General features: G+C 37.5%; 2 protein-coding genes across 2 annotated transcripts; one reads left to right on the top strand and one right to left on the bottom strand.

Moving 5' to 3' along the window:
- Positions 1–10947: 10947 nt before the first annotated feature.
- Positions 10948–12459, bottom strand: LOC143535231 (uncharacterized). The gene is made up of 2 exons (XM_077029544.1): positions 11470–12459; positions 10948–11310 (listed from the first exon to the last, which is right to left on the bottom strand). Exons 1-2 carry the CDS (start codon positions 12457–12459, stop codon positions 10948–10950), a joined length of 1353 nt encoding a protein of 450 aa, XP_076885659.1.
- A 12599-nt stretch (positions 12460–25058) lies between these two features.
- On the top strand, positions 25059–26263 carry LOC143537468 (protein METABOLIC NETWORK MODULATOR 1-like). Its single transcript, XM_077031236.1, has 2 exons — positions 25059–25067; positions 25110–26263. Exons 1-2 carry the CDS (start codon positions 25059–25061, stop codon positions 25932–25934), a joined length of 834 nt encoding a protein of 277 aa, XP_076887351.1. The 3' UTR covers positions 25935–26263.
- The last annotated feature ends 269 nt before the right edge of the window (positions 26264–26532 follow it).

Raw genomic sequence — 26532 nt, 5'->3', positions numbered from 1 at the left:
GATCCGTTTGGCTCACAAACTGACGGATCAGGCTGTGACCCAGGGTGCGTTACCACCAAGGGGTTCGACTGTTAAAGCCCGTGACAACCCGAGTAATGACCACGTCAGCAACAGTAACAACAACAGCAACCCGAACAGCGGGAAGAGAAAGTTTGACAACACCAGATCTTCATCCTCAAACCTCCCACCGCAACACCACTACCGTAAGCCCGAATTTACTCGGAGTTTCAACACTCAGAATCACAACAACAGCAACAACGGTAGCGGGCAGGTTTCGAGCGGATATGTTGGGAAATATCCAAAGTGCAACAGGTGCAACTTTCATCATGTTGGTCAATGTGACCGTGTCAAGTGTCAAAGATGCGGAAAGATAGGTCATCAAGCGAAGGAATGTAGAGGAGACCTTGCGGCGAAGGGTGCTCCTAAGCCACCGATGACGACTAAGGGATGTTTTGAATGTGGACAGGAAGGTCATTTCCGGAAGGATTGCCCCAAGCTGAAACATAATGACAACAATGGGGGCAATGGAAGTGGCAGTAACGGTGGAGGAAATGGCAAAGGAAGAGCGTTTGTGATTGGATCAGGTCAAGCCCGCAGAGATCCGCATGTGGTGTCTGGTAAGTTCCCTGTAAACGATTGTTTTGCTTCTGTTTTGTTTGACACTGGAGCTGATAGGAGTTTTGTGTCAAAGGCCTTTAGCCAACTTTTAAACCTTACTCCAACCCCGTTAGACGCTAAGTTTCCTGTTGAATTAGCTAACGGTAAAACTGTAATAACAACTCATATACTTGCGGGATGTAAGTTGAAACTGTCAGGTCATGTCTTTGACATCGACCTTATTCCTTTTACGCTTAGTAGTTTCGATGTCGTTGTCGGCATGGACTGGTTATCCGAGAACCGAGCGGAGATTATATGCCATGATAAGATAGTCCATATTACCACCCCTTCTGGCGAGATCATTTCGGTCCGAGGCGAGAGAAGCGGCATGACCACCAGCGTCATTACCCTTATGAAGGCACAGAAGTATTTACGAAAGGGTCATCCGGCAATTTTGGCGCAGATTGTTGAGAAACCCGCGGAGGAGAAACGAATTGAAGACATACCGGTTGTGCGAGACTTCCCGGAAGTTTTCCCGGAGTATTTACCTGGACTCCCTCCTATTCGTCAAGTCGAATTTCAGATCGAGTTGACACCCGGTGCAGCACCCATAGCACGAGCCCCGTATCGGCTCGCACCGGCGGAACTTCAGGAGTTGTCCACCCAGTTGCAAGATTTGTTGGATAAAGGTTTTATCCGACCTAGCTCATCGCCATGGGGAGCCCCTGTCTTGTTTGTCCGAAAGAAAGACGGGACTTTCCGAATGTGCATCGACTACCGGGAGTTGAACAAGATGACGGTCAAGAACCGTTATCCTTTACCCCGAATTGATGATTTGTTTGACCAGCTTCAGGGATCGAGTTACTACTCGAAGATCGATCTACGATCCGGTTATCACCAGCTGAGAGTGCGCGAAGAAGATATTTCAAAAACGGCTTTCAGGACACGGTATGGTCACTACGAGTTTTCGGTTATGCCTTTTGGCCTAACCAACGCACCAGCCGTATTTATGGATCTCATGAATCGAGTATGCAAGGCGTACCTCGACAAGTTTGTGATTGTTTTCATTGATGATATTCTCGTCTACTCCAAGAACGAGACTGACCACGAAGAGCACTTAAGGATAATTCTGGAACTACTGAAGAAGGAACAACTGTATGCTAAACTCTCGAAATGTGAATTTTGGCTTCGTGAGGTTCACTTTTTAGGACATGTGATCAACGAGAATGGTATCCATGTCGATCCCGGTAAGGTAGAGGCCATCAAAAACTGGGAAGCACCTAAGACTCCGACTGAGGTGCAACAATTCCTAGGACTGGCCGGCTACTATCGGCGTTTCATCGAGGGATTTTCAAAGATTGCTCAACCCCTCACCGCTTTGACTCACAAGGGCACTAAGTACAACTGGGGTGACGCGCAAGAATCCGCTTTTCAACTGTTGAAAACCAAGCTTTGTAGCGCCCCTATTTTAGCCCTCCCCGAGGGAACGGAAAATTTTGAGGTACACTGTGACGCATCTATACAAGGTCTCGGTTGTGTGCTGATGCAACTCGAGAAGGTTATAGCCTACGCCTCTAGACAACTACGGGTTCACGAGAAGAACTACACGACCCACGATTTGGAACTCGGAGCTGTAGTGTTTGCTCTTAAGATATGGAGGCATTACTTGTACGGTACCAAGTTTACCATTTACACCGACCACAAGAGTCTCCAACATATCTACGATCAGAAGGAGCTGAACATGCGACAGCGTCGTTGGGTCGAGCTGCTTAAAGATTATGATTGTGCCATCAAGTACCACCCTGGCAAGGCCAATGTGGTGGCCGACGCCCTCAGCAGAAAAGAAACGGATAAACCCAGACGGGTGAGAGCATTGCAACTCACGATTCATGCCAGCTTACCCGATCAGATTCGCGATGCGCAACTGGAAGCGTTGAAAGATGATAATCTTCCATCGGAACTCATGCGGGGCATGAGCAAGCAACTTGAAACCAGATCGGACGGGGTCCGATATTTTGAGAACCGGATTTGGGTTCCACGATACGGAGAATTGAGAACTCTAGTGATGGACGAAGCTCACAAGTCCCGATATTCTATCCACCCTGGCTCAGATAAAATGTATCATGATTTAAAGGAACTTTATTGGTGGCCGAACATGAAAGCCGACATTGCCACCTACGTGAGCAAATGCTTGACTTGTGCCAGAGTCAAGATAGAATACCAGAAACCATCTGGTCTACTGCAACAACCGGAACTCCCAATGTGGAAATGGGAACACATCTCAATGGACTTTATTATGGGTTTGCCTAAAACACCGACGGGATGCGATACCATCTGGGTGATCGTTGACCGGTTGACTAAATCGGCACACTTCCTAGCGATTAAAGAAACAGACAAAATGGAACGACTGACTCGAGTATACATGAAAGAAGTGGTGTCTAGACACGGAGTGCCTGTCTCGATCATTTCCGATCGAGATTCTCGTTTCACCTCGCACTTTTGGAAGTCGCTGCAAAGCGCACTGGGCACCCGTCTCGATATGAGTACAGCATACCATCCTCAAACGGATGGGCAAAGTGAACGGACTATTCAGACCCTGGAGGATATGTTGCGTGCATGCGTTTTAGATTTCGGAAAAAGTTGGGAACCCCACTTACCCTTGGTAGAGTTTTCGTATAATAACAGCTACCACGCAAATATTAAGGCAGCGCCGTTTGAAGCGCTGTACGGACGGAAGTGTAGATCACCACTCTGCTGGGCAGAGGTGGGTGATAGCCAAATCACTGGTCCGGAACTGGTACTCGAAACCTCGGAAAAGATTGTTCAAATCCGAAATCGCATGGCAGCAGCACGAGATCGCCAAAAGAGTTACGCCGACAAACGCCGAAAACCTCTCGAATTTCAAGTGAACGATCGGGTGTTACTCAAAGTCTCACCTTGGAAAGGTGTGGTTCGCTTTGGTAAGCGAAACAAACTCAACCCACGATATGTTGGTCCGTACCGGATAACTGAGCGCATTGGTCCGGTGGCGTACCGACTGGACCTACCAACAGAACTCAGTGGCGTACACGATGTATTCCACGTATCAAATTTGAAGAAATGCCTATCTGATGAAACCCAAGTAGTCCCGTTGGAGGAACTACAAGTTGATGAACAGTTACGGTTCATTGAGGAACCAGTCGAGGTTTTGGATTGGGAAACCAAAACGCTCAAACGCAGCAAAATTCCAATCGTTAAGGTTCGTTGGAACTCAAGACGTGGACCGGAGTTCACGTGGGAACGCGAGGATCACATGATGAAAAAGTATCCTCACCTTTTTGAAGGGCTAACCAAACACCGAAAACCGCGAAACCCGGCAAACCGTCAAACATCACCGGAGGTATGAACTAAATTTCGGGACGAAATTTCTTTCTACTAGGGGATGATATGACAAACTGAAAATTTTTCTTACTTTTTCAGGCTCTCATCACGACTTAACTCAAATTTTCGGGACGAAAATTCTTTAACATGGGAATGATGTGACAATCGTCAATTTCAGGTTAACCCCGTTAACTCAACTCCGTTAATTCAAACTTTAAGATCGTTGAATCTATAACGCATACTTCATTACATTTAAACTAGGGTTTAAATGACGCTTAACACTTACTACATGTGTAGTCTTTCGGGATTTGCACCGAAACGCAAACGAGTTGACGCGAACGATTGATAAATAAAAGACAAACGTCAAAACACTAATTATGTGATTATTATGTGTTAGATATATGTGTGTTACTTGATTGTTATGTGGAATGTTAAACAAGAAACAAGAACCAACTAATTAGGCTAGAGATGTAACATTTGGAAGTTTAGGGACTAGAGTGTAACTTGTATATCTATAAATATAACCTTAACTACAAACCCTAATCTATTTTCTAAACCCACAAGACCCGATCGGCCCCTCCCTTGTTCTCTCTTGGCTGCCGTCCACAAACACACACACATACACCATCAATTCAAGCCTTTGATTGAAGAACAAAGTGCTAGGAAGGTATATTTGATCATCCTTCACATCCTTGTTGATTGAATTTGATGTTTGTTGGGTTAATAACAAACCCTAGCTGGCCGATTTTGTTCATGCATATGATTAATATGATTGTTGTTATTTGGATAATGAATTGATAACTAGTTTGATAGTATTGCATGTTAATTGTTGTGTCCTTGATTGTGAGTTCAAATAAAACCCTAATCTTGTATGTATGGTGTAATTGATATGCATGGATAGTAGTTATAGTGTCTAGAGGGTTATATGGATGCATGATAGTTCATAGATTGTTATTATGATGAGTTTTGATGAGAACAGATTCTGGACAGAACGTATATATGATGTTTAACTGACTGTAACGAAGTGTAAACGTGAAAATTGATTGAGATTGTGGGTACTGCAGTAAACTAGGTTGAGTCTAGTTTCTATGAAGTATAAATTCGTAATTTTTGGATAAGTGGAAGTATACTTTTATGATTTTACAAAAACGTGATGCAAAGCTGAGCTGTTAGACCTGCTGTTAGGTTATGTTGTAAATGTTATATCTCATGAACTACGAGACCAATTGGGTTGGTTCCACTTCTGGAGGTTGACTCACTGAGTTAGGAACCAAACCCAAGTGGTCTTGCATTTATTGGATTTTTAGTTTAACGGGAATGGTAAATAACATTCTGATGTGCATGAATCTGACTGATATAAGTTAGCTGTAATGTTTTGATCATTATGAACAATCTATATGGAATAAAAATAAGATAAAAGATGTTCTGGAAACCTAAGATATGTATGCTCCTGTGGTAATTTTTGGTGAATTAATTGAGACGTTATAATCGGTAAACTAGTGCAATCTTTCAAGTAGAAATTCTGTCATAACGAAACTAGCTGCTGAGTTGTATAGGAATGCATGAAATATGATAGTTTTTATATAATTGTTGTATTTTGACCAAAATACCCTTGCGGGGAATAGTTGCTAGTTGATTGCCATGAATTGACCAAATTGCCCTTATGGGGAATAATGGTTAGTTAGTCTTTGGTTGTTGACCAAAATGCCCCTACGGGAATAATTGCTAATAAGTATGTTATTAATACGTGACACGAAAGTAGTTGCTCACTCATGTATCGTATCACAATTTTACTTGTTTAAGTCACACACGATTCACAAACGAAACACGAAACATGTTACGTGCATAGGTATTATGTGCCGAGTCTAGAGACTCGTTAAACATTCCGATACTTAGAAAATCTCTTTGTTATTTTAGAACGCTAGAGAGTTTTCTACGACGCGCATCACTCGGTGATCTAGATCGGATATTCTTCGCAAACAGTGAGTTCACTTACCCCACTCTTAAACTGTTTTCAAACGTTTTTCACTTGGGGGAGATAACATACTCCGATAAACATATTTTCTGAGATAAACGCATATGAAAGATTTTGTTATAAATTATATATCACTTGTAAAGGCTAAGCGGCATACGTAACATTTGAAGTCCCACACATCGGACCGGTTAATATTTGGAATAGCGAGTCACTTTTGGGTAGTACTACTGGGTTTGACAAACCCCACCCGACGCTAAGCTCAACTGGAGGTTGAGTGGGTGTAAATTTTGGCTAACACTTACCATGGTCTGGAGGACCTGGTGACGGGCACTTGATAAACAGTCAGCTTCGGTCGCGAACCACTTAGCGATACTTGTTGTATAGATTAGCTACCTATCGATATATAATTTGACATAACACTATCTGGTAATGCTAAACACTTAAACGCTGTAACGTGGTTACACACTTAAACGCTGTAACGTGGTTACACACTCAAACGCTGTAACGTGGTTACACACTCAAACGTCGTAACGGGGTTACGCAACATTTAAACGTCGTAACGAGGTTACGCAAAACGCTAAACGATTTATCTTATTTTACTTGTGAACTCACCAACCTTGTGTTGACACTTTTAGTATGTTATTCTCAGGTAGCCGAGGCGGGCGCGCGGTTTAGGAGCATGCATTAATGAAAACACTTTTATTCTGCAAACTTAATTTTAACAGTTACATTTGGTTTTAAGTCGTCCTGCGTGACGCAACTTTTGAATTAAGGTTTTACGCTTCCGCACTTACTTTCATTTAAACGTTTTTCTTTGGTTTGGTTATAACTAATGATTCCGATCCTGCCAGTTCACACCCTCTGACGGTAAAACTCCGTTAGTGGATTTTGAGGGTGTGACACGCCCCCCCCCCCCCCCCCACAAAAAAAAAAAAAACTAACCGCTATAAAAAATAATTAAATATACTTAAATTTAATTTTTTTAAAGGAGAAAAAAACCCTATAAATACACATTCCAACTTGCTTCCAATTCACTTGTAATTTCTAAAGAAATCACAATACATCTCTCTAAAATAAAAGTGAGTTATACTGATGATAAAGTCCCATAAAATCTCCGTCTTTAATTCATCCTTTCATGATCATATCCCAGATAAATGAAGTCACAATGAGTTTTTAAGAGGAGTACTTGATGTTTGATGGCGCCGAAAAATGTATTTGTTGTGGAAGGAGGAATAAGGTTCAAGTTCCGGTCAACAAGGTTCAACTTCTGGACATAAAAAGAGTGAAGGCAAAGAATAGGGGTCGTGAAGATATGAAACATAGGTTTCCCAACATGTTTGGAAGCATTGACAGTATGGTTTGGGCTTCAAAAAAAGGTGCAGTTTCTTGGTAAGGGCAATATACACAAGTGATCAAGGTTGTCCTACCATAATGATTGAGGTAGTTTGTAACACTCCGACTTAAGAGGAAATGCCTAGTGTGACGTACAAATTTCTCAAAACACATGTAACACTATCTGGTGACAATATTATCATTAATTAATTTAAACATTAAATACACAAGTTTGAAGATAAAGTGATGAAGGCCCAAGTATTGACGAACATGCCATGTTATATTTGGAGGCCATGATCGTGTCTCCAAAGGTGGCCCACGAAAACGAGCATAACTTGGCCCACGAAGCTCCGTTTCAGGCCTATTACCAGTGAAATCGAAGTTTGAGAACAAAAGGTTTCATGACCCGTTGTGTAAATAATTATAAACTTTGGTTTTGGGCCCGTTGCATCAGGTTATAACACAATTATAAACACCGCTTTTGTGTCCGTTGTAAAAGAGGATAATACACCGGTTTTAGCACTTTGTAAAAGTTATAACAATGGTTTTTCAACAACGATAGTCCCGTTGTATTTTGTTACTATACAACGGTTTGTTAACATTGTAATTTACAAATTATCACATGTTAGAGGCCTGTTGTAAACTTTTGGTGCCGCATTTAAGTGTTAATTGCCGTTTAGACATAACACACCTGTTGTTGAACCGTTTTAAATATCACATTTCATCTTTTGCAATGCAACATATATAATGGTTCCTAGACCGTTTTAAAAACCATATATTAATGTTTTAAATTGGTCATTTTCTGTACTAGTGTTAGTTCGCATGTGCAATAAAGAGGTAAAGGTAGAAGAAATTCGTGATGCTATAAAATTCTTGGGTTTTTATTGCTAAACAATAGGTCTAAATTTAAATGGATATAATGGTTGGATTTGTTAAAATTTAAAGTGATTTAGTTTGTTGGGCAGTCCCTCTTCATGTTGTAGAGAGGTTTGTTGTTGGTATTCAAAAATACACGTATGGTATTTAGAAATTGCACATAAGCTCGTAACACTATTAAAATGACAATAATATATTTATTTCATTTCAAGTAAGTCGCAAGTATATCATTTTTTTAAATAACATTACATCGGAAATAAAAAAAGTTCAATTTACTAAAACCTAAGGTAAACTAATTGTCTTCATCCTTAGTACTTCATCGAATCAACTTGTAGCATGTTGAAAATAATATATTTTTGTCAACACGTATGTTAGGGAGTTTTCATAAGTTTAATTGTATGGTAAATAAAAATGTTAAACGAATCACATGCCAACGACTAGTAATCCCAAACATAAAGTAAATGGAAACAAACAACTCATCCCGTTCTCCCTTTGCACTTAAACGAGTGAACCAGTTGAGTTCAATTTCGCACTGGATCCTAGAAATAATAAAATATTTTTAGTTTCAAAATATGGTTCAAGAAACAATTGAATAAATAAGAAATGCGAGATTCGGTCGGTTGTTTGGAGTTTTTAAAGGTTTCATGACAAATTAATATATATTTAGTTAATAATTAGTTTTTAGTCTTTTAGTCGTGAAAGTTTTTGGTAGGTAAATTTTAATTGTTTAGAAGAAGTTGGTTTATAATGATGTTCGACTCGTTTCGAAGAAAAAACTGGAACATGCATAAAAGAATGTTGTCTTTAGAATTTTATAAGATGGAAGAATAAAAGTATGAACATTTCCACACTACTACAAAAACAGGCATTTGTTACGGTCAAATCCGTAGCTAACCAGGTTTTGCTACGGATTTGCTACGGATTAGGTCCGTAGGTACAAGTCTCGTTGCTAACTTATTTGCTATGGATATTTGCTACGAAATCCGAAGTTTGCTATGATTTTAGCTACCAAAAGAAAGGTTGCTATTTTAGCTGCATTAGCCACAGATTTTGCTACAGAATTGTTGGCTACGAATTTTTAGATACGAATTATTAGGTACAGAATTTTGCTATGATTTTATAACTGCTTTGCTACGGCTTTTTAGTTACGGAGTTTGCTACCAGTTTCAGCTACAACTTTAGCTACGAGTTTCATCTAAAGATTTGCCATGGTCTGGCTACAGAAATTTGCTATGGTTTTTGATATGAAATTTTGCTACAAATTTTATATGATTTTTGCTACAAATGTAGCTAAAAAAAAGTAGTAAATTTTGCTACGGCTTATATACAGTTTTGATTACTCATTTAGCTGTATGTTTTGTATATTTTTCTAAAAGATATATTGTTTTTTTCTACCTTTTCTATATAAACATTAGATTCATAAATTATAAAATATCAAAACAAAGTTAATTATCCAAACCAAATAACATAAAATATCCAAATGTACTACAAGAACAATCTAAATAATCCAAAAAGTAACACAATAAAAACTGAAATTCACATATCTTAACTTAGTGGAATGTTTTGTTGCTGATTTTCTCTCAATAGCTTAAGTTTCTCATTCATTTCAGCAAACAATCTCGCATTTTCTTCAATTTTCTCCAACATTGCTTGTTTTTCTACTTTTCCTCGTTCTAGCTCTGCTATTTTTTCCCGTTCTAGCTCGGCTATTTTTTCCTCCAATTGTTGCACCTGTAATTGTATTAAATCAATTGATTATTCTTAAGAACACATAAACATTCAATGTTTTATACAAATAAAAAAAAGCTTCATGTACAGTTTTTAAGTAAGCAATTTTGTTTAATATTAAACCTAATATAAGTTATCTAATCCTCTATGTGGTGGTCCAATTTTACGATGGTTTCCAATATAAACCGCCAACAAAATAATTCATCACGGTTTCAAGTTTTTAAAAACCAAGTGAAACCCATGAACTCATCCCATAAAATGTGTTTCAAAACCTGGACCAACAAGTGTTGTTGGTCCAGTTTTGGATTGTACCAGGTGCATGCTCCTCATTAGAGCGAAAAGAAAACCAAAATCTATGTATTGTTTTTAATAGAGAATACAAACCTTATTATTTCTCCCCGATGGAAAAGAACTACTGCTACTCGGCAATGATGGTGCGCCCGTCAATACAACATACGGGTCGGTGATGTTGCTAGTCCCGTATAGCCGACGTTTTTTCTTTCCCCGGCAATTCTTGACCATAATTCCATATCAAATTCTGGGTGTAAGCTACTGTCTTCTCCATACTTCTTTACAACCAGTTTCTTATATGATTCCTACAATGAGAAAATTAACAATTAGTACATTCACATAAATCAAGCACTTAAAATATACATTACAGTGTAAAGAGACTTACATAAGCTTCACCAGCCCTTGGGTCAACCCAATCCACATTTTTGTCTTGAATAATACCTTCCACATCATTAGCTTCTTCCAAATCCACATCTACTAACTCGCTACAAACAGGTAACTTATCCAGAGGTCTTGACCCTTTCTTTGCATGTGTTTGTAACCAAAATTCACCAAACTTAGCACGCCGCTTCAATGTGTTGTCCTACGAAGTATGTTTTTATAAATTAGTAAGAAAAACAGTATTGATGATGTATTAAATAAGCGTGTGTGTGTGTGTTTCAAATTATAAAATGTTAAACCAAGCTATTAGTAACAGTTTAAATTCTGTTTTTGATGCTTTGGGTCATATGTTACACCCTCATAGACACTTGGAAGGTCACATACTTTTTCATATATTTTCCAACCATCTAACTCGACTGGAGGTCCGTTGGTATAGATTTATTAGCCCGAAATCCATTTTTATCTCTTCGAAAAGGGTGTGATCGAGGTAAAAATCTCCGATGACAGTCAAACCAACTTGTTTTACGTCCGGCATGCAATTGAAAAGCTTCTGTGTCTCCCATACAGTGTGGACAAGCCAAGTGACCATGCGTGCTCCATCCAGATAACATTGCATATGCGGGGAAGTCACTGACTGTCCATAAAAGGATAGCTTTCATAGTGAAATTTTCTTTACGGTAAGCGTCATAAACTTCAATACCTTCCTCATACAATTCTTTCAACTCATCTATTAGAGGCCTTAGAAACACGTCTAAGTTTTGACTCGGGTTCTTTCACCCAGGAATAACCAAACACAATTTAACAAATGAGTCTTTCATACACATCCATGGAGGTAAGTTATATATTGTAAGAAAGACAGGCCATAATGAGTAAGGGCTTGAGTTCGTGTTATTTGGGTTAAAGCCATCTGTACATAACCCTAGACGTACATTACGGATCTCATTCGCAAAGTCAGGATTCTTCGAGTCAAAATGCTTCCAAGCCTTACTATCACTTGGATGTGCCATGACACCGTCCTTTTTTTTGTGATCATGGTGCCAAGTCATGTCTTTTGCGGTCTTCATATTCATATATAACTTCTTAAGTCTAGGACCAATCGGCATATATGTCATCACCAAATGAGGTACCTTGTTTTTCCCAGTCTTGTAACGAGATTCCCCGCACCATTTACATTGTGTGGATGCCGCGTCTTGCTTATAGAATAGCATGCAGTGATTTTTGCAAACATTAATCCTTTCTTTAGGAAGACAAAGCTTTTCTAAACTTTTCTTTGTATCATAAAAGTTTTCGGGTAGTTTATTCCCTTCAGGCAACAATGCTTTAACCATGGAAATGTTGTGGTTGTAAGATGTAGTAGATACATTGTAAAGTGATTTCCAATTCAAAAAACTTGTGATGGATTGTAACTTTGAGCAATTTGCCCCTTCCCACAAAGGCTCATCAACAACTTTTAACATGTCATAGAATCCCTTTGCTTCTGAATTTGGTATGTCCCCTTCAAAAGTATTAGAGTGTGCCGTTGGATCAAAACTAGACGAATACATACTATCTATCACCATCTGTCTACAACCATCATTATCATCACTAACAACTTCCCTCACGGTCGACGATTGTCCTACATTGTGGGTTGAAGTTTCACCATGTTCACACCATGTGTAGTATAGAGGCATGAAACCCTTGGTAAGCAAGTGTTTCTGAACAGTTTCTCTATCTATGTAGATACCGTTTTGACATCTTAAACAAGGACATTTGATGTCAAGTACTATCTTATGACGCTTAGTCACCCTTCGATCCACAACATTTTCATTAGAATAGACAAAGTCTAACCACTTGTTCAAGTTATTATAGTACTCTAAGATAGAAGATCCATCACTATTGGTCCTTTTATACATCCATGTTCGATCAGTGAACCACTCCATGACCAATAACGTCAACGTCGGACCTAAAATTCAAAGTAATTGCAAATTCCTACTTAACAACAAACAATTAAAAAGATTTGTAACAAAAAGCAATCATATTTAGCATAAAAAATAGACATGGTGGTACAGTAATACCCGAAGTTTGAACTTTTCTCTGATCAAAATTTCTCAACTATTACAATCAAATAAACTTTAGTAGCCTGCAAAAATAAACTTACACTTATCATAATTAAAAAAAATATAGATTCACGACTCACTATAAAGCACGTCTAATTATTAAGTGTAATTAATATATCTATACGCAAATCAAAGTTCTAATTGAAGAATTATATGGATACGAGAGACCGTAGTGGGTTTACAAAATAGTTATTGTTGGCACAAAATAATATTATATTTGTTTATATATGTCAGATGTCCGTTCATCGGTTTTGGGAAAGTTTTATATTAAAACGTCAAATAGTATAAGCCCGTTTAAATAGGTATGTTCGGATTTTTTTTATTCATATGTTTGTAAAACATGCAAAAAGTAAAAAAAAAGTAATAAAGTTGATTAAAAAGTGGGTGAACACAAGGGATTCAAGTTGTAAGTATTTATTAAATAAACAAATCAAGTAAAGTTGGGGTACCATACTAGTAATAAATTTTATATAAATCAAATGAACGAAGTAATATATGTGTAAAAGATAATTTTACCCCTACTTGAATATGTATCTTATGCGTTACAAGTTGTAAAAATGTTAAAAATTTACTATCTTAATTTGCCATTACTTATTTGTGTGTGTCTATTAATAAATATTACGGTCTAGCCTGGTTTTATACGGCCAATTTTTGTATAAACCGTAAACCAAACATTTTCCTCATGTTTGAATTTTTTTAAAACCGGCCGGACGAAAGTATTAAAAAAATAATAGAACAAATAAGCAGTTTGGGCGGTTTAACGGTTTTAAACCAAACCATAAACACAGACAGCCATATGAATAAACCTATAGTCATTGAAAAATAGCGAATGAGACTAAATTTATAGCTCGGGTTACGAGAGGTAATAACGAGTAAGGCAACGGAAAAAAAATAGGGATCAAATAAACAACAAGCTAACTTTGTGATGAAAAATAAACTTGAATAAGCCAAACTAACGATCAAATAAACAAAAAACCGAAACAGGGAACAAAGAACCTTTTTTATCACAATAAGTGCTATATCAATTTGACGGCTAAGAAATTTTAATTGAAGATGATCTAATTAATTGTTTTGTGTGACGGCATATATATATATATATAATCGTGATACCATGCACAATTATGTGGGACAGCTGGGTCTGGGTGATTCAAACACAACGTAACACAAACACGCACAAAAACCAATATAATAATATGAATATGGTTAGTTATTTAAATTCAAATATACATGATAAATCTTTTTTTTAATTCAAATTATATCTAACTATCTATATAATTGTCTACCATAAAATCCTATGTGTCACTCTTAGGTTGCTCCCCCATTCTCTAGAGCCACCATATTGCTTGATTTCTAAATGGAGGCTTCTCATGCATTTGACCCGAATTCGCGGATATGGGTATTACCAAACCCGGATAGTCTTTAAACGGGTTATAACATTTCATTTATTTGTGAAACTCTTTCATAATCAAAGAATAATTTTTGTGGGTCATGGGTCTCACCAAACCCGGATAACCCTTAAACGGGTTATAACATCTCATTTATTTGTGAAATATCCCCTTAATCATCAAAGAATAACCAAACTCTAATAGCTCTTAAATGGATTATAAGATCTCATTTATTGGTAAACATTTTCATCGTTAAACCCTAATTTAAGAGTTAAGTGTCATTTTAGTACCTGTGGTTTGAATTACTACGCAACTTTAGTACTTTTTTTGAATTTTTTGCAACTGGCTACCCCATGTTTAAAAAACTGGTCATTTTAGTACTTTTCCGTAACCCCGTTTAATTTGTCTGTTAAGTCAAGTGCATAATGGTAACTTTAGTTATTTTATTTATTTTCTTTTAAGCTTTTTCCCTTCCCCTTTAATGTCATTCCAACCCTAATCTCATTATTTCCCAGCCACATCCAAACCCTACTCCATTGTTCATTCATGAAGTCTCCGTCTCCGTCTCCTGACAGGTATCTTAATAAACTCGGGGTACAATTTAGTCGACAACAACCACATAACCATATTAGTAATTTTCGACAACAGCCGCGTAACCATACGGTCTTGGCAGACAACCCGAGAGAGATGGGATAAAACCATGGCAACGGCATAATCGAAAGGTAACGAGAGGTTGGATTGAACAATATAGGGTTTTAATTTATCCACAATTGTGGTGAACACAGGGTATGATAGACCGTACAAGGAGGGCTATTGGTCGTCATATAAAGGTGCTTCCATGTGCCAGATGCGTTCGGTGGTGAGTGAACGATACGCGGCGAAGGAGTATTGGGAGGTGGTGGTGGGTGAGGGTGGTGGGGATTAGGTGCGGGGTTTTTGGGCGGTGGAGATGAAGGAACGGACATAGGCGATGGTGAAGAATAGGAGAAGGGCGGCGGAGGTGGTGGTTAGGAGGGACGATGGGGTGGTGGTGGTGGTGGTGGTGGTGGTGTCGAAGATTAAGGAGGTGGTGAGGTCCAAGTGGTTTTGGAGGTGGAGGAGGTTGGATGATTAGGAAAGATGAGATATATAACATATTTCATTATTAGGCTTAAAAGAAAAGGGAAAATAAATAAAATAACTAAAGTTACCATTATGCCCTTGACTTAACGGACAAATTAAACGGGTTACGGAAAAGTACTAAAATGACCAGTTTTTTAAACATGGGGTAGCCAGTTGCAAAAAATTCAAAAAAGTACTAAAGTTGCGTAGTTAATCAAACCACAGGTACTAAAATGGCACTTAACTCCCTAATTTAATTTATTTCTTTTACATGTCTCCGTTGTTGGTCTATCATCTCCTTCACCGGTTAACTTCCGATGCTACCCACCATCGTCAACTACATCAACGTCCCCTTTTTCATTAGACAAATATTTGTGTTCATGTTTGTTCATTTAAACAATCAACATGCCCGTGTTCGTTTATGTTTGTTCGTTAAAAAACTAAAAAACATACACATCTCAATTGAAAAAATCCAAACGCTAAAAAATATAATAACTAACTAATATATGTGTATTAAATTAAAACAAAACTATGTTAAAAAATATAATATATCATCATAAAATAGCAAAATGATTAAAAACAAAAACTTGAATAAACTCCCGTAACACGGGAGGATCAAACTAGTGTATAGATAAATCTTGGAAGCTAGCCACATAATCCTTGATATGCTATATTTAGTACTCCCTCCGTCCCATTTTAAGTGTCTTAGTTTGAATTTTCAAGTCTTTCCTTTACAACTTTGACTGTAAATATTTTTATTCGTGTCATATAATACTTGATGAAAATTATATGAATGAATTGGGTTTTAAATGTATTTTACATTGATATAATTTTCATTAAGTATCATATGACACGAACAAAAATATTTAAGGTCAAAGTTGCAAAAGAAAGACTTTGAAATTCAAACTAAGACACTTAAAATGGGACGGAGGGAGTACCTGATTGGTGTGTGATATACATAATTTTGAATTTTCCAATCCTATGTGTTAATATGGAATCTGAAGATAAGCCAAAATCAAAACAAGTTTGCCAAAAGCGTTGTTTACAAAACATTATTTTGCTACAAACTTGCTACGGATTATGGAAAATTAGTTCTAAATTATATTTTTTTCGCTACTCATTTTGCTACGGCTTTTGCTACCAATTTCTAGAAATTATGTTTATGATACGCATTATCTTAAGTTTGGTACATATTTTGCTACCGATTTTATGAAGTCATTTTTAAAATGCTTATTTTCTCCAATTTGCTACGGATTTCGCTACAAATTGTTTTTTGCTATGGAATATTCGTAGCAAAATTGTAGCAAAATTTTTCCCTAGCAAAACCGTAGCTAATTTGTAGCAAAAATTGCTACCGTTTTTTCCCGTAGCAAAAATCCGTGGCAAATGCCTATTTGTGTAGTAGTGTTAACCGAGTGGATGCTTAAGCGAGCTGGGTTTGTTTTTGATGGACTAACACCGTTGTCAAGTTATTTATGAGAAAGCATAGTCCTAAACGATGATACAAGACTATAACATAAAGACGAGACTTGAACTTAAACATGATTTTGATTGTCAAGCTAAAGCAAGAACACCAAAATGCTAGCTAGGGCGAATTTGAGAGTGGATGGGGTTGTGACAAAGGATTAACAGAGGTTGGAGACTCTTTATATATGCACAAATTTCATCAGTAACAAGGTCAAAATGAGTTAATTGGAAAATTAGTCAAAGGGATGAGACTAGGGCTTGATTTGAGGAATTTTGATATTATAACACCACTCCTAACTAGAAATGATCACAACTGTTAACAAAAGGGCGAGAATTCGGCCAAGCATGGTGCTTGGCATGTGACAACTATGAACTCGATTATATCACACACACTATACTACCACTTATATTCATACCACACTGTAGTACAACTTATCATCAAACAAGTACTCAAATATACTTACTAAAATGAATGACTTGTATGAAAATTTAAACATGAAAATTTAGCCAAAATTAAAAACTACAAATTCAATATACTTGTCGTGATAAAATCTAAATATCGCAAAAATAAAATTGATGTTTGTAACCAAACTCAAATTACACCGGGGCAACGCGCGGATAACATTCCTAGTTAAACATTACCATTTAATACAACTTTCTATGTTTCCCTCATTATCTATTTAATCATAAACCACAAGTACTGAAATATACTTACTAAAATGAATAGGGACTTATATGAAAAGTTAACCTTGAAAATTGTTTAGCCAGAATTAGAAACCACAAATTCTATATATTCATCGCATGTAATAATAATAATAAGACTCCACCGTATAAATCTCAAAACCACTTTCTCCACAGTCTCCTCAATCTCAACGCTAGCTAAAAACTAGGGTTTCAAATTACTCATCCGATCAATTAAAATCTCAAGGTACAGTTACAATTCCAGTTCATATCAATTAAATCTGCATGCAAATGTATAACTTTTGGGTAATTTGCAAACTTGATGATCATTGCTTGTTTACGTGTCTAATTTTACATGTAATTTGTAAATTGATGCACAGATTCACGATCTGTATAACAAAGGTTGCTCGAAGCTCGATAGATCGTAAATCGGCGCCAGGTGAGTGCGAATTTCGTTTTCTAGTCGTAGATTCTGAATTCTGATGATTATTCGCAGGTTTAATTGTTTGTGGTATTTTTGCATTGACTCACAGATCTATAGAAGGAAGGAATCTTGGAGCTCGATAGATTGTCATTTCCTGCTAGGTGAGTTAAATCTTTTTTATTTGTGGTATTTTGCATTGCTGATTTCTGTGTGAATGTGTTAAATCTATTTTATGTTCCATCGAGAGTCTAAAACTGTCCGCGTTTGTTTGTAATCACTCGATGTTAAATTGGATTGTGTGTTGAGATCTAGGTTTTGTAGTTACTGTTGTATTCTGTAGGCCGGTTTTTAATGTTATGAGTAAATGATGAGAAAAATAATTAGTTTTGTGTGAATATGTTTAATCTGTTTTATGTTTCGTTTTTCGTCGAATACTGTGTTTGTTTATAATTGCTTGATGTTTGTTTATAATCGCTCGATGTTTAATTGGATTGTGTGTTGATATTTAGGTTATCTAATTACTATGGTATTCAGTAGGTTTTTAATGTTATTAATAAATGATGAGAAAAATGAGTTCAAAAACAAGTTATGACATCCATATGCTGAATTTAGAATTAACTTCTGATACTTGGTTAATTGCAATGTTAAATTTATTAAATTTAGTCTATATAATTAACAAAATCAGCTATATAGAAGTCTAGGAGCTGATTATAATCATTAATGTGCAAAAATCTTGCTCGAATCTTACAACGCTGCGGCAAATCACACGTAAACTTCTACATATTATTTTCCTATGCGCGTATGGAATCTGTTTATTCTCGTTATAGGAGGTAAAGTCCTTAGCCGTTGAAGTCTGACTCATTGTAACTAATAATGTTAAAAGTTTTAACTGATATAACTGGATTACTTCATTCCTCGTTTAAATTGACATCTTCAGTCATTGTTTATATCTGTATTTATGATTTAGGATCGTTTGCTAGATATATTGTTCTCAAATATCGCTATTAACATTTGCTTCGACATTTGTTTATGGAAATTGGATACACAGATCTGGTAATCTTTTGGTTTTGAGTTTATTTATTTCTATACAGATAAAAGTGTTTGATTTCTTCACTGCCGAAAATGGACCCCTCAAGAAACAACCCACTGACTAACAACGACTCTTCTCGGGTTGACCAGATTAATGATCCAACTCAAGACATGGACGGACAAATTGTAACCGGCGTTGTTCAGGCAACTTTTGACGGTGGTTACTTTATCGCAGTTAAGATTGGTAACTCAAGCATCCCATTAACGGGTGCGGTTTTCAAACCGGGGCACGTTGCCCCAATAACACCTGAAAATGATGTGGCACCGCATGTTGAAATGATCAAACGGCCTGGAATTCCGATTCCAGCGGACATCCAACCGACGCCACCTAGACCCAACTACGGGTTATCCTCCACTGTCCCACAAGCTGGTTCAAGAGGAACTGTGGTCCCGGTTGTTCTTCAACCGAAGCACTTATCAAACAATATACCAAACAGTATATCCAGGAACCAACCCGCACCTCATTTGCGGGCCTCACAAAGCAAGCAGGTGCACTCAGTTCAGCCATTGGCAGTTTACCCACCAAACGGGTCTATAAGTCAACCATCTTATTTTCCATCTAGCTCTCAGTTTGGTCATATGAATGAGCCTCTTTTTGTTGAACCGTTGCAAACCCGACACCCGGCTCAACATTTCCAACCGTCACCTGTGTTTGGTGGGACCGGAAGAATGACAGATCTTCTGAATGTATGAATATTTATTATTACTTAGTAATTTACTTTCTTTTATATATTTATTATTAACAAGTTTTTGACTTTTGAATATTGAAAATTTTGGTTGTAGGCTGTCCAGCGCGGTGTTGACCAGGTTGCCCAATACGAACGTTACAGAAAAGGTCATCAGGCGGGAAATTGATGGAAGTTCGGTGACGATGTATGATCAATGTTTCTGCTTTCTGGTCGTGCAAGCCCACATAGGAGATCATTGAATTCCTTATTTATGTTTCCTCCATAGTTCTAGATTATTTCATAAAAACAATAGTTGCTTTGTTTATGTTCCATATTTATGTTTCCTCCATAGTTGTGATATTTGTTTTTGTTTTTCTTTTCATGGTTAAACACATTAAAAATTAAAAGGTGGCAACATGGGTCAAAACGCTGGGTAAAACACACCAGCCAAGTTTATTTGAAGTAGACCATATTAATTATGTGATGGATGAACAAATTTTATTAATCAAAATATATAATAATCTAGGTTTGTATCCGCCGTGATGGGGCGGTATATTAACGTGCATTCTGTTGGTAGATGTTTTTTATGATTGCGGTGGTACATTAACGTGCATTTGGTTGTTTAATTCCTTACTTGTGTTTCCTCCATAGTTGTGATTTTTTAGTGTTTGTAATGGGAGATGTTTCCATTCGTTTTCTTTTCTTTTCTTTTTTTCTTTCATGTATAAACACATTAAGAATTAAAAGGTGGCAACATGGGTCAAAATAGCCGGGTAAAACACCTAAGCCAAATTTTCACAATGAGAAATATATATTCATTTGTTGGTTAGTTGTGTAGTAGACCATATTATGTGATGGATGAACAAATTTTATTAATCAACAAATATAGTTAAGTACGATTTAGATGATGAAATAATACAACAAATAATTTGATTGTTTGTAACTTTTGTAAATTATGAAATTATATGTGTTGCGGTTTATTGAGAACTAATTTTTTTTTTACAAAGTTTATAGTTTGCTTTAGAAGTTCACGAATTTTTTAGAGCGGATATAAAATTTACAAATGCTTTTAAAAAATATAAACTTCACCTATTCTTATAAATAATTACTAAACATTTATATAACTTAAATTTCAATAAAAGGAGAAAAAAAAGAAGCTACCGGTTATCAGAAAAAAGTGGAATAGTAAACTCGTACATATTGTCGGTTTGGAAGGGTTGTTTCTCAACAAGTAGTTAGACAAACATGTTGAATTTCCCAATGATATCATCAGTACGATCACGCTGCAAATCGTCAACTGTGCATAAAGGAGATCCAAGAATCTTCAGCGGATCTTCCTTTGCAAAACCGGATAGCTCATGCTCATCAAAGAATATGAGGTGATGCATGCTTTTGCAATGAATGATCACTTCACCCGTGTCATTATCGAACTCCCACGAGATGAAGTCGTATAGAAGATTGTCTTCAAAGGGCGTGCCGTGCAGGATTTGTTCTCCCTGATCTTCTGCCATCTTGTATCTCCATCCTTTGACAGCCTTGGTGAAAGGATTGATTTCCTTTGACTTGCATGCTCTACCAGGATTCATAGAGAGCCTTTCCTCCATTCATGTTTCAGGAAGCGTTTGAACCATCCTTCCGGTGTGTCTTTCTCTTCTCCAACACCATCGTCCTTCTAAAGTAATTCATGTCAAGAACGGACATGGTGTGCTATCTATCTATAGGATAGATATGTCAGATCCCCATTAGCACGTTGAATAACCCATCTTTGCCTATCCTTATGCCAACATGAATAAAGGATTGGAGAATCATCATGATAAGGCTTCGACCTCCATCTTAGACTTGCCATGCTGCTCACACTATAGTGCTTTACGCATTTCTTCGACGTTCTTTGAGCAGTCTTGGTGGCTAGAGTAGCAACGGGTTCTTTGCCTTGATTCCTTGATTTCTCTTTCTGGAGTGTCTGTATTTAGCGAATAGTTTATGCCATCATCGCTTTCATCCTTATTTTCTTCCACGACTTCTTGGATTGGCGAGTTGGTACCTGCAGTAGAATAAACATTAAGTAAAGAGGACATTTCAGCCTCAACTGCAGCGTAAGTCTCACGAGTTTTTTCAATCTCATGTGGTGGATCTTCATCTACCGCCTTATTTCCCTCAGTGGCATGACCATCACCACTTTCATCTCCGTTTCCACCATTCCCACCACGAGGATCGTCGAAACAATCATACTCGTGGTCATCGTCCTCATTACCTTGATCCTCCTCCTCCTCATTCTAATTATCACCATCATCGTCGTCATCATCATTCGTTTCATCATAATCGTCACCACATCCATCACCTCCAACACCTCCTTGAGCTACGGGAGGTTTTTGTTGAAAAAATAGTTGTTCACCCATAGTAGGTGTAACAAGTGGTGAACTTGTGTAACTGACCTGCCCAGTTGTGGCGGCAGTAGTAACCACAAGTTCGGTACTAACTATAGTTCCAACAACATGTGGAGTCTCATCGACGCTTGCCTTCACTGGAGTGAACCTCCTTCACCAACATCTTTCCTAGCTTCACTAGTGTATAGAAAACCATGTAAGTTTCCTTGAGCTCTGACCCTTTCGGCATCCGCGACCAAATTTGAGAGAGCTATTTGTCGTCTATTGCTCTGCTCGGTCCTTGGCTCATTTACACGAAGAAAACCACGGAATGTCTCCATGAGATGAGTCCTTAAATTGTTCACATCATCATCTGTCAACCGCATCACCTCCATAAGTGCAAGGTACCGGTTGACCAATAACTCATTCACGCGACCTTGAATCTTGCATTGTTCTTCCATCTCACCTTCAAGCTGCTCTATCACTTTATGCAGCTTCACACTCTCACCCATCAATCTATCCACGTCCCTTGAGGAACTGGATCCCCTTTCCACCAAACTGACTCTTGAGGTCAGTCGCTCAAAGTATCCAAACCCGATCGAGTGTAGAGTCCAATTCCGTTATGAAGTTGTTCACAAAGTTTGAAGCGGAAGGAAGACCAGACTCTAACCCAGAGATGTTCGACCGAAGCATCTCATTCTCAACATGTAGATCATCGTTTCGCAAAGAGTTTCGATTAATCAACTCTTGTTGATTGTTGATCCTTCTTTGTTAGGTCCCAAAACGACAACACACGAATTTTTCACTTGATAAACGTTCGAGACGGATGCGGTAATCAAACGACAGAACAAAAGATAATATAAAGATAGAATATAAGTGAACGATCTCGTTGACTGTTAAAATATTTATAACATAAAGAAAGAACCGACCCACCCAAGGTGAGCTCCCATTGGGTAGATGATTTACACCATTAAAACACACACATAAAAGACTACAAAATGTTCTATTTATAGCCTAATACATATATTCATCTAGAAGCCTTATCCTGTTGAAGCTAAGCTCGCATCATGAAGCTCTCGGTTAGTAGGTGATGTCACCGGATCTCCCTTCCCGAATAACATTTTTCCGGCTAGGTGACTTCATGATCACACGACGGCGGCAGCGTAACATCTAACATCTGGAATTGAAAGAACTCAGTTTTTCAGTGGATACCAAATTTTCTCAGGTGGGAAGTTTTTCTGGCCACCTGTAATAGGCTAGGGTTGACATGATATGGGATGATGGGGTAGAGGCAGTATCGTTTATAATCGTCTGATGGATGACTGGCTGGAGATCGATTTTTCAGGCGGGCTACAATGGGTGCGGCTGATGGCTGCTAGACCAACTTCATGCTTGACAACTTGGGCTGCTGGTTTTTTTTGGCTTGGTGGAATGCTTGTGTTGAATTCGTTTATTTGGGCCAATTATGAGGAGTTATTTCTGGACGAGTAACTCGTTTATTCTTCGAGGTGAACAAAGAAAGTCAGTATTGATCCGTTTTTTTATCAAATAAAAAAAGGTAATATCACAAGTTAAGGGGGTGATTGTAAGGAAGAAAAAAAATTTGACTTATGATATCAAAAGAACTAAACTCATTAAATATATTATCGCAAGCTAATAATTAAAGTGTGCGAGAAATCTGGATATGAGACGAGAGCTTCGGTGCATAAGTTTAACTTCAACCAGAAGGAGATCTTATGGAATGTTTGCTATTTGGCTTTACATAGGACTTTAGTTGTTAGTTTTATGTGTGTGTTTTGTAAGGTGTAACCAACCGCCCAAAAGGGAGCTCACTTTGGGTGGGATCGGTTCGCTTAATATTATTATTCTTTTAAACTGATTACGGAATCATTCACTATCCTCCATGTTATCTTTATATTATTTGTTCGATCCTTTGATATCACGACACCCGTCTCGATCGATTATCATGAACAAATCCGTTCTTTATGTTAGATCCGGTTTTATGAGACCTATAGTTAGCGGGAAAAATTGTCACCAAAATTTTCAAGAAGAATTTTCCTATTATTTAGATTATTTAGAAAAAATTTCGTTTAAGAAAACCATCCACATATAATTTATTAGTATGGGCCGCCCTCCTTTTCTTTCCTAGGCCCAATACATCTAATTTTCTTTAGTGGTCCAATAATATAAATCCAAAAATATTACGCCCTCCTTCATACAACCTAATTCTCCTATAGTTATCTCATAAGAGACATCTATTAAGTGGCGAGAAGCGCCGCATACCGCCATCGATAACCCTAACCGATAAACTCTTGCTTGCCATTGTTTGAGGAAAACAACGTCATATCTGAGGGTTAGAATTCTATACATATCAGTTACTTATATTTTATTCTTTCTTGTTTTGAGTTATTTCGTTAGTGCGAATTCCAATTCCATTTTATAGTAACTTCCATTTTTTTTATGAATGGGCATTCTTACTTCTATTCGGTTTCAACAGGTAGGGAAATGGAGATCGGATATATCAGTCAAGTATAACATGTTGATTGTTCATAGCAGTATAACAAGCATGCGGTGAATTCACATGGTAATGTTAACCTTTACCGTTATGAATCATACTGTTAGACATGTTGAATTACGTCACCACTTTAGAGCTCTAATTATTTTCCTAGAACAATATAAGTGATGTAAACTGGCAATTTTGATTTCTGAATACGGTTATGCATAAGTAGAATATATATTAACATTGAATGATTGATACTCCGTTATTGCAGTATTAATTCAAGTTCCAATGTATATTGTTAACAAAATCAGTTATAGTGTACTCCATATATGGCTTATCGACAACTAGAAGGTGATAATCGTAAATGTGTAAAATCTTGCTCGAATCTTAAAAATGCACGTCCACGTTAAGTTTTATGTATTATTTTTGAATGCGCGTATGCAATAGTGTTAAATCGATTATATTCGGACTCATTGTTAATCGATCATGTTAAATGTATTAACTGATATAACAGGATTACTTCAATCATCGTTTAGATTAACATCTTCAATCATCGTTTATATCTGTATTTATTATTTATAATCGTTTGCTAGTTATATTGTCAATAGAAAATCGCTATTAATGTTTGCTTCGTCATTTTGTTTATGGAAATTGGATACTCAGATTTGGTAATCTTTAGGTTTGAGTTTATTTATTTTTGTACAGATAAGAGTGTTTGATTTCTTAACATTATAACTGCAGAAAATGGACCAGGTGAACAAATAAGTAAGGCCCTATGCAGGTGATATCGTACAGGCGAAACGAGGACCCTCAAGAAACAACCCAAGTGAGAAAAGGGCCCAAAGTGTCCGTTCACATACGACTGTTCCCCTGCCACCTGGTTTTGCGCCGCTGACTAATAACACTCCTCGAGTTGACCTGATCAATGATCCAACTCAAGACATGGTTGGACAAGTTGTAACCGGCGTTGTTCAGGCAACTTTTGACGGTGGTTACTTGCTCGCAGTTAAGATTGGTAACTCAAGAATCCCATTAACGGGTGCGGTTTCCAAACCGGGGCACGCTGCCCCAATAACATCTGAAAACGATGTGGCACCGCATGTTGAAGTGATCAAACGGGCTGGAATTCCGATTGCAGCGGGTATCCAACCGAAACGCCAGCTTCAACAAAAATCAAATGAGAATAATATGCAACTGGTTACTTACATCGGTAACGGGCCCGACCCCGTGGATACAGCCCCACCGCCACCTAAAACCAACTACGGGTTATCCTCCTCGGTCCCACAAGCTGGTTCAAGGGGAACTGTTGTTCTTCAACCGAAGCACTTATCAAACAATATACCAAACGGTATATCCAGGAACCAACCTGCACCTCATTTGCAGGCCTCACTAAGCAAGCAGGTGCACTCGGTTCGGCCATTGGCAGTTTACCCACCAAACGGGTCTATAAGTCAACCATCTTATTTTCCATCTAGCTCTCAGTTTGGTGATATGAATGAGCCTCTTTTTGTTGAACCGTTGCAAACCCGACACCCGGTTCAACATTTCCAACCGCCAACTGTGTTTGGAGGCATGCCGCATGGTGGGACCGGAAAAATGACAGATCTTTTGAATGTATGAATATTTATTATTACTTAGTAATTTACCTTTTTTTATATTTTTTATTAACACGTTTTTGACACTTGAATATTGAAAATTTTGGTTGTAGGCTGTCCATCGCGGTGCTGACCAGGTTGCCCAATACGAACGTTATAGAAAAGGTCATCAGGCGGGAAATTGATGGAAGTTCGGTGAAGATGTATGATCAATGTTTCTGCATTTCTGGTTGTGCAAGCCCACATAAGGAAATCGTTGAATTCCTTAATTATGTTTCCTCCATAGTTGTGATTATTTCATAAAAAAAAAATAGTTGCTTTGTTTATTTTTCTTACTTATGTTTCCTCCATAGTTGTGATTTTTTAATGTTTCCATTCGTTTTCTTTTCTTTTCTTTTGTCTTTCATGTTTAAACACATTAAAAACTAAAAGGTGGCAGCATAGGTCAAAATGGCCGGGTAAAACACCTAAGCCAGAAATCTATATTCATTCTTTGGTTAGTTGTGTAGTAGACCATATTATGTGATGGATGAACAAATTTTATTAATCAAAAAATATAATAAAGTACGATCTATATGATGAAATAATACAACAAATAATTTGACCGTTTGTAAAATTTGTTA

The sequence above is a fragment of the Bidens hawaiensis genome, unplaced genomic scaffold (genome assembly GCF_021521415.1).
Source record: "Bidens hawaiensis isolate Kalapana, Puna unplaced genomic scaffold, B.hawaiensis_p1.1 tig00000780_1, whole genome shotgun sequence".
NCBI classification, from domain to species: Eukaryota; Viridiplantae; Streptophyta; class Magnoliopsida; order Asterales; family Asteraceae; genus Bidens; species Bidens hawaiensis.
Note: the sequence above shows the minus strand (reverse complement) of the source record. Positions and strands in the feature narration are given on the sequence as shown.